At 36.1% G+C, this 9,605-nt stretch overlaps 1 protein-coding gene across 1 annotated transcript; it reads left to right on the top strand.

Annotated features, from left to right (window-relative positions):
* Window positions 1-341: 341 nt before the first annotated feature.
* LOC131306264 (cytochrome P450 CYP72A219-like) lies at window positions 342-7,842 on the top strand. Its single transcript, XM_058332452.1, has 5 exons — window positions 342-786; window positions 4,870-5,087; window positions 5,505-5,749; window positions 6,636-7,035; window positions 7,228-7,842. The coding sequence occupies exons 1-5, from the start codon at window positions 507-509 to the stop codon at window positions 7,654-7,656; spliced, it is 1,572 nt and encodes a 523-aa protein (XP_058188435.1). The 5' UTR covers window positions 342-506; the 3' UTR covers window positions 7,657-7,842.
* The last annotated feature ends 1,763 nt before the right edge of the window (window positions 7,843-9,605 follow it).

Genomic DNA, 9,605 nt, shown 5'->3' with positions numbered 1-9,605 from the left:
TTTTCGGCCACTTTTCAGACTCACCTCAATGATCGGATCCGTCCATATTGTAAAAATCGTTGATATGATCAACCACGCAAAAAAAAAAAAAAAAACTGATCCAGTACCCATAAATACCTGAACATAGCAGATTTATTCCGGAAAAAATTACTCGGGCACACTGGATCTTAACTTGAAGAACCGATTTTTAACAACTCGTTTAGCTAATATTGATAGGTAGTTGACCAGGTTGAATTTTTGTGTGGTTGGTAGTACTAAAGAGTCCTAAAATATATGAACGAGTCCGATCATCAATATACTCTCAAAGAGCGACTGAAAAATGGCCGGACTGCACCCCGTCCGGTTCAACGTCCAACCTAAGGAAAGCGAGAGACGCATTCAATTACGTAGTATTTATATACAATATCATCTCAAGGCGTTGGTGTACTCTCCTGCTTCTCACATTCAAATTGCACGCTAGCTTACGTCTCTTTTTAACTAGCACTCTCTCTCTCTCTCATTTGTCAATGGAGTTGGACCGCCTTGCGATTTCATCAGTTGGCGCAGTCGTGGCTGTGGTGACATGGCTGGGGTGGAGTGCGTTGAACTGGGTATGGTTGAGACCGAGGAGGCTGGAGAGGCGCCTCAGGGAGCAAGGGCTGAGCGGGACCTCGTACAAGTTGTTGTTTGGAGACGTGAAGGACAGCTACGCCATGACGGAACGAGCCAAATCCAGTCCCATCCCCTTCTCTCAGGATATCCTCCCTCGCGTCGTACCCTTCCTCCACAACTCCGTCAACACTTACGGTACGCACTTCCACTGTCTATTTGTCGGTTTTTGACTTTTACATCTGCAAGTGGAGTGAAGTTTAGTTGGTAACTACCTTATACTTTAATGTACATGGGTATGGTTCGATTTCCGTAAACACTTATTCCCTCCCAAAATTCATAGATTAAGATTAACGAATGAAAAAAAAAAAAAAAAACTTTTACATCAACTACTATTGAAAATGAGAAATATTGTGATACATGAATATGAAATATAAAAGTATCCATAAAAGAGAATGGATGGCTCGGATTTACATTGACTGTGAATTCGAGCCGTCTATTCTTTTTTATGGACACTTTCATATATCCTATGTCATGTTTGTACTGCTCATTAAAAATGTTTTCGCAATTTTACGTTGACTTCTAAACATTGCCGTAACGCCCCCTCCCTCTCTTAAGAATAATGCATGGAAAAACTGCACCAAAATTTACGGACTGTAATCTGGCAGTGGCTACAGAATTTTAACTCAGTGGTTATAAAAATGGATAAAAAAAAATCTTGCATACAGAACACTATATAAGATAACTATATTTATTTTGTTGAGCTATATATCTATTTACTTACAAATTTCGGTAAATTTTCAGTTACGTTACTTACACAACTGATTCAATACGAACAATAAAAAAGAAATATCAAATTATATGCAAAAATATGTAAGATTTTAGTACATTTTTTGAACGAATCCCCTCAAATCCTTGTGGAGCCACCCCGCCGTTATCAGCGTTCAAAATTTGGATAAGGTGGTATCCAAATTTTATCCGGGTGGAGGAAAAAAACTATTATCCCGGGTTTCATTTCGGGGTGTGAAAATAGGGGCAACCGCAAAATATGGGTAGAGCCGAATTCTATATCCAGAATGTTCTCGTTTCAGCCTTTTTTTTTTTCCTAACAAAATAGAAAAGAAAGGGCACTCTAAAAAAATTCAAAACTTTTTTATAGTAGTCATTTTGTCTCCACAATGAATTGAAATCTAAAATTTAGCCAAATAAATTAGACGGAGGGATATACTTAATCAATTAATGTCTCTTAAAAGTAACTTAAATCAATATCACCTCGTGTGATTCAGGGGCTCCCATTTCGCTAAGGTTCTTATTTTTTAAGTATTTATAAATACTTATTTGAAAAATAAATACTTATTTTAGATAGTGTAACACACTCTCACGGGAGAGAGTCACTTGGTAGACTCCATCTCTCCATATGTACCCCTCCGTACTCTTGTTTTGTTGGCTATTTAGTGTCCATAACGATGATCGAACCACTTAGCTTTCGTAAAAACCATAAAACAAAATATGATTGTGAAATATCACCTTGTTCAAATATTGATAAACACGTGAACAAGTTACATTGTATTCTGTAAAGTATGCAATTTATATTTAGAATATTATTTACCGTTCATTTCACAATTTACAATTTACCTTGTTCAAATATTTATCGGCGTTTGATAAATCTAAAATTTTATAATTATATAAAATAATGATTTGATCATCATCCTGGACCACACCACATGATAGTACATATGATATGGAGGAACGTAGAGTGCCACGTTCACATCCCCTCCCCCATCTCTTTCTTATTTTTAAGTACTTATAAGAACTTATTCGAAAAATAAATACTTATTTTAGATAGTTTGACACACTCTCACAGGAGAGAGTCACCTGGTAGACTCCATCTCTCCATATGTACCCCTCCGTACTCTTGTTCTGTTGGCTATTTAGCATCCATAAAGATGATCAAACCACTTAGCTTTTGTAAAAAACCATAAAACAGAATAGGATTGTGAAATATCACCTTGTTCAAATATTGATAAACACGTGAACAAGTTACACTGTATTCTGTAAAGTGTGCAATTTATATGTAGAATATTATTTACCGTTCATTTCACAATTTAAAATTTACCTTGTTCAAATATTTATCGACGTTTGATAAATCTAAAATTTTCAAATTATATAAAATAATGGTTAGATCATCATCCTGGACCGCAACACATGATAGTACATATGATATGGAGGAACATAGAGTGCCACGTTCACATCCTCTCTCTCATGTTCTCTCTCTTAAATCCACCCTTGATGCCGGGTACACTTAGAATTATTTATCTTTTTCTTTTCTTATTTTTTTTGGGCATGCATGCCTCGTGTTTCTTTCAATCCAGCTGGCCCATCACATCTTATCTTTATTTGCAGACCTAGATCACCATAAGGACTGGATGCATGGAATATATAACTAATAATAACAATGGGGTATGGCTTAAAATATTTTATACACATACAAAATAAAATGGTCAGAATGATGCCGTTTTGTTTTTGGTAAGTGAAATTTTATATAACCAAAAAACGCACAGAAGGTTACAAAGAATCAACAAGGGCATCCCCTGGCCACCTATACATTAAAAGGTCCAAGAAACGATCAACAAATAACTCTTAAGCAAAAACTATGAACAATTGTTTACAGCGAAAATGCTAGAATTTAGGAGCCAGTCATCGCCAAGCTTCATTTTTTGAATGGAGAATTTGACAATTGACCAAGAGCTGACCTTAGCTCTTAACAGAGTTGAAGATAGCTCTAAAAATCCCATCAGCATCTTTGGATTTTCCTTCGAAGATTCTCAAATTCCGTTCCCCCAAAGAACATATATGAATGAAGGCTGTCAAAGACAACTTATAAAGAGAATCACATAAGTTTTTCTATTTTAGATGGCTCTTTGGTCATTTAGGAAATTTATTTGTGGAAAGAAAATTTGCATAATGTTTGTACATAAATAAGTACTTAAATGATGTGACACTGACACTTTTAATTTATAGATGATGAAGAACTTAGAGGCCGTTTGAGAGTCACTTTTTTGAATTCTACATTTTTAAATTTTTGGATTGCGGCTGATTGGAAGCCAGGGTTAAGAATGCATTTTTCAAGAATGCATTCTCAAAAACCAAGCAATAGATGGAGATACAATTTGAGAATCAAACTTGGAGGAGCTTTTATATTCTCCTATTTTACATATGAATAAAAACACAAATTACCCCTGAATTTTTATTCATATTCACTATAGTACCATACAATAAATAATTTAGGGCAAAATAATAAAAGTTCAATTCATAATCTATTTTGATGATTATCTTTTCAAACACTACTCAATTTCAAAATTTATTTTGCTCATATCTCTCAAACCCTCTCTAGATTCATAATTAATCTATTATGATCATAATACAAAAATCTACAATTCACAATTCAAAATACAAAATACAAGTGCGCGCGCAAGGATTCTTGTACAGTGGAGGGCGAATCTATATTATAAAACAGAGCGATTTTCTACCAAAATATCTACACATACAAACATAGATTCATCTACAGTCGTTCAATCGTACTTAGTGATAAGGTTATAGCCGTTGGATCAAAGGAATGAAGGTTTCCTAATGTATTAACCTCTCTCTACTCTCATTAAGGCATTATTCAAATGAAAATCAATGGATTATGCTGTTTATCAATGGATATGGTTTTTTTGGAAACGGTATCAATGGATATGTTGCGTTATTGTTTATCGCATAGTTGAATTTTTTGGACACAGGTTGGTATATTGCACCCAAGTTCAATATTAATTTGCGTGTGGTGATTGTTTGAGCCTTATATTATACATAAATTAAGTATTTATTTCTGTGTACTGTGCCTTCAGGTACGGGCATACGCTAGTATCTAATAGGACATGGGAGAGTTTCATATTTGAGGACCCAATAAAATAATCATATTGAATGGGAATCGAGATCTTATTATAATTTCCGTTCACAACTTGAATTGTCAGGGTCATCTAATTAACTGAGATCTTATAAGGTAATTAGGGTCTGAAAACTTGTGTTGAACGGCAAAAGATGAATTTCATTAATCTTCGAACGGAGCGATTACAAAGATCAAAAGGGCACAAGGATAAAAGGCATCAAAACATACAACATACAATGTTTATATATCAGTACTCCTACAAAATCTCGCGTATAACATTTTTTTCATAGAAATTAGAAAATTTTATGCTCGATACTCTTTTGATGAATTTGGGTATTTGGTTTTTGATGCAGGAAAGATTTCCTTTACGTGGCTTGGACCAAATCCTAGAGTGAACATCATGGACCCTGAACTCGTAAAGGAGATTCTGTCAAAGAATTTCCACTTTAGAAAGCTTAGGTCTAATCCGTTAGCCAAGTTGCTGGCTAACGGATTAGCAAGCTATGAGGATGAACAATGGACTAGACACAGAAAACTCATTAACCCTGCTTTCCATATCGAGAAATTGAAGGTTATTTTCACTTCTTCCTTTTTCCCGATTAGCAATTTGGCCCTGACACTGAAGTATCGGAAAGATGTATGCATTTCACTTCATGTATTCAAAAATATCGGTCCTTCACTCCATTACTGATTGAAAGTTGTCGCATTTAAACGCACAATCTCACATTTCAGGAACAAAATTGGCAAATTGAAACATGAGGTCTCATGGAGCACATTATGATCATCATATTGCATTAGTCCTGTTCTCCCCTCTTAACACATCATTTAATTCGTTAAATGTTCAGCGACGACTACGCTTCTAAAGTTAACTTAAAGGGAAGATCGATGACTTCCTATTTTGATCTGCGCGCGTACTTACCTAGTGTGAAAAACAACATACTGCTGATAGTTTCTTGTTCTTTTGTTGTCTGATTTTGTTCGTATGTAGCATATGTTGCCGGCATTTGATACCAGTTGTAGCGAGATGATAAGCGCATGGGAAAACACGGTCTCCACGCACGGGTTTTGCGAATTAGATGTGTGGCCTTTTCTGCAAGCATTGTCAAGGGACGTCATATCTCGAACTGCATTTGGTAGTAACTATGAAGAAGGAAGAAGAATATTCCAACTCCAGACTGAGCAAGCTGAGCATACTATTAAGGCTTTAAATTCAGTCTACATTCCAGGCTGGAGGTAAAAGTTTCTTTTTTTAACAGAAAAAACGAATTTATTAAAGCAAAAAAGAATATATTATAAGGCTAGAGGTACGTAAAAGTTACAGAACAAAGCCCTTCTGATTAGCGTATATTGTCCAATTATGATGATCCGATCCTTTCATCTTTTAAGTCTCGATTCTAGATCATCTACAAGAATAATTACTTGATCCAGTAACTAGACATGACTTCTTCACATTTGCAAAAATGGAGGAACAAAGATCAAATATAATCCTTTAAAAAAAAATCACTTTTCTTTTACGAATTTTAATGTAACCATGTGGGCGAAAGTTATGGCTTTTTTTTTAAAGAATCATTCTCTTACTCGAGGCTTAAACGATGAATGGATCTAATGATTAAAACATGAACTCGTGGCCACAGGCCTGGACAAGGTTGTCCAACAATAAGCTTAGACTAAATTAATTTTTTTTTTTGAACAACGAAAAAATTTATTAATCAAATGTAAAGAGTTACAATTTAGACTAAATTAGACTAAATTAAATTATCTCAAATTCTTTTAATTTTTTTTAGCTTTGGTGAGTTAAAATATTTTCGTTTAGTACACTGTTCTTTATTGTTATAACTTATAAGGGTGAAGATGATCAGTGATGCTAGATATTGGAAATCCTGTGGTGCACTCTCTTGAAATGCAATCAATGGTTCAAATATGCTTGTTATTTTTTACCAGTCAAAGTATTACTAGTAAAAGGTAACACAACCATTGATTGTCAAGATAAATGGTCCGTATCTGCCCTGCAAGGTGCATTATAGGGAGTGCCCTCCAGTATCATGATGTTATGCTAAAGAGATAATATAGGGGGCCAAATTAAAGCCATTATATTCTGCCATGATTTTTGCTTGGTTAGGTTTATGCCAACAAAGAGGAACAACAGGATGAAAGAAATTGAAAAGGAAGTAAAAGCATCATTAAGGGCAATGATTGATAAAAGATTGAAGGCAATGAAGGCAGGGGAGGCTAGTAATGAAGATTTGCTGGGTAAAATGTTGGAATCCAATCTCAGGGAAGTTCAGGATAGTGGAAAAGATGGCAAAAAAGCTGCTGGGATGATGATGAGTATTGATGAAGTGATTGAGGAATGCAAGCTGTTCTACTTTGCTGGGCAGGAGACCACCTCTGTTTTGCTTGTGTGGACTATGGTTTTGTTGAGTAAACATCCACATTGGCAACAACTTGCAAGGGAAGAGGTTTTGCAGGTGTTTGGGAATGACAAGCCAAACTTTGACGGATTAAATCGCCTCAAGATTGTAAGTGTTTTCTTTCGTTGATATACGCAAGCACACAGTGCCTATCTTGACTTTTCCGGAGCGTAAAGAGAAAGGGAAAGATAGGCCCTTTTTGACCTTTTTGAACTTTTATCTGAATAAAATAGATGAAGTACCTTTGTTCACAGACACACACATTCAGAGAATACTAACAATTAATCTTATCTTTCCCAGGTAACAATGATTTTGAATGAGGTTCTACGATTATACCCACCGGCAGTTGCAATGATTCGAGTTATCCACAAAGAGACGAAGTTAGGAAGACTGTGTCTGCCTGCTGGAACGATACTTTCTATACCAATAATCCTGCTTCATCATGACAGCAAAGTTTGGGGCGACGACGCAAAGGAGTTCAACCCGGAGAGGTTTTCAGAAGGATTGTCAAAGGCGACAAAGAACGGAGTAGTTTCATTCTTTCCATTTGGTTGGGGGCCTCGCATATGTATTGGACAAAACTTTGCAATGCTAGAAGCAAAGATGGCCGTGGCGATGATTCTACAACGCTTCTCCTTTGAGCTTTCGCCGTCTTATACGCATGCTCCCCATACTGTCATCACTCTTCAACCGCAATACGGAGCTCACTTGATTCTACAAAAAATTTAGACATTTCTTGTAATTTTGGGTTTAAATTTCTTAAACACACAAGGATATTGTGTATGTTTGATCTAACAAGAAGATGAAAAAACGCTTTCAAACCCAAATTTGATTTGGTTCAGCAATGCTTGTATAGAAATTTGTTCTTTAAGTGTTGAATTCAAATCATAACAACAAAACTAGGATTTTTTGACACGGTATTTTTTTTACTGTGTTGTAATATTTAGGTCCCTTTGGCCAAATTTTTGCCAGACTTTTTGACACGGTCTTTTTTGTTTTTGTGTTTTTATAGTTTTGTATAGACTAACCCAACATAAGAATCGACAGCACGCAGGTGGAAGTCGAACCCTAGACGAAAGACTTTCTGTTTCTGAATACTAGGCTGGTTATGGGGGAAAAAGGTTACCTAAAATGCAACAATGGTGTACTAAGTGTTTTTTTTTTATAGTCCACGCTACATGTCACTAATGTCATTACCATTTTTATTTCACCACATACTGGCGAAATTTGTTAAACATGATACATAAAAGGTAAGAAAATCCAAGTAAAATATACTACTATTTTTTTTGATCGGCAAAAGAAAATTTTATTAATTTTCGCAAGATTACAAAGATTAAAAGGACAAAACCAACAAATAGAAATTAATATTACTTAAATTTTAAGACTACCCAAGACCCAAGTCTCCTTTAAAGGATACATATAATCTTTATATTAATTAATTGCCAAGTCTCCTATAAAGGCAGCTGCGGGAGCAATTTATATATATATATCAGCACAAGGTTTATTGAGTAAAATTACCCACAAGTAATTAATCATTGTATTGTGGAATCCATGGCATCACCAAGAATTTTGCTCTGTTTTTTCCTCTGCTCTTTGATTTCATTTGTGGGCACTGCAGCATCCGCGGAAAGGCTTCCACATCTGATCAATATGACCAGTCTCCCAATAGACCATCCTCTTGTGGTTGGTAAGCATGAGCATCTTTCTTTCTTTTTTTCTTTATAACCGGATGTCCGGGTCAGCTTGCATAAATCTCGATTAGTTCCGGAGGCCTTGAAGGTAATGACCGGGCATAACCCCTAGTGGTCTCAAGGTTTGAAATGTTGAGCTTCTGTAAGAATGGAACATGTGATTTCATAGAGAAATACTTATTATTTTTTCACAACCACTTGACCAAACCTCTTGGGGATTATTTGAATACTAAGTGATGTTTCCACTAAATCTTTTATAGTAGTTCACAACAATGAGTATTTTTGGTGTTTAGTGATTTTGTTTTAGTTATTTGTCAAAGATAATGTTGGGAATTCGATATTCATCTCGACGAGAGATCAGAAAGTTACGACCACGTAGCTCCAAAATTTCAAAAATTCAAAAAAGACGAATACTGTCTGTTTTAATTTTTGTCGTCATTGGGGAAAAAAAATGACTTTGGTCCTAATTTTATGGAGTAGTTTTTAAAATTTTACAGTGAGAAACAACAATGATTTGACAAAACGCTAAAGATATAGGTACCGACCAGCCGGAGGGAAATCGTACCGACGGCCGCGCCAGGCCTTCTCTGGCCACTAGACGGTCGATCCGAGCCGTCCAAAAATTCTAAAAAAAAACCGAGGGACCCATCGCGAGAATCAACGGGCATCCGAGATGTGTAGGGTGCTTGATCCGAGAACCCCTTTTTCATGTATATATATACACGAAAAAAGATATATACACGAAAAAGGGGTGCTCGGATCAAGCACCCTCACACCCCGGATGTCATTGATTCCCGCTAAGAGTCCCTCTGTTTTTTTTTCTAGAACTTTTGGACGGATCGGATCGGCAGTCCGGTGGCCAGAGATGGCCCGGCACGGCCGTCAGTACGATTTCTCTCCCCGGCCGGTCGGTGTATATAGCAGCACTCTTGAAAAAATTTGCAGTAAATCAAACAGAAAGTCAAAAAAGACAAAGAAAGAGACACT

Source organism: Rhododendron vialii, chromosome 1a, assembly GCF_030253575.1.
Source record: "Rhododendron vialii isolate Sample 1 chromosome 1a, ASM3025357v1".
Lineage (NCBI taxonomy): Eukaryota > Viridiplantae > Streptophyta > Magnoliopsida > Ericales > Ericaceae > Rhododendron > Rhododendron vialii.
Note: the sequence above shows the minus strand (reverse complement) of the source record. Positions and strands in the feature narration are given on the sequence as shown.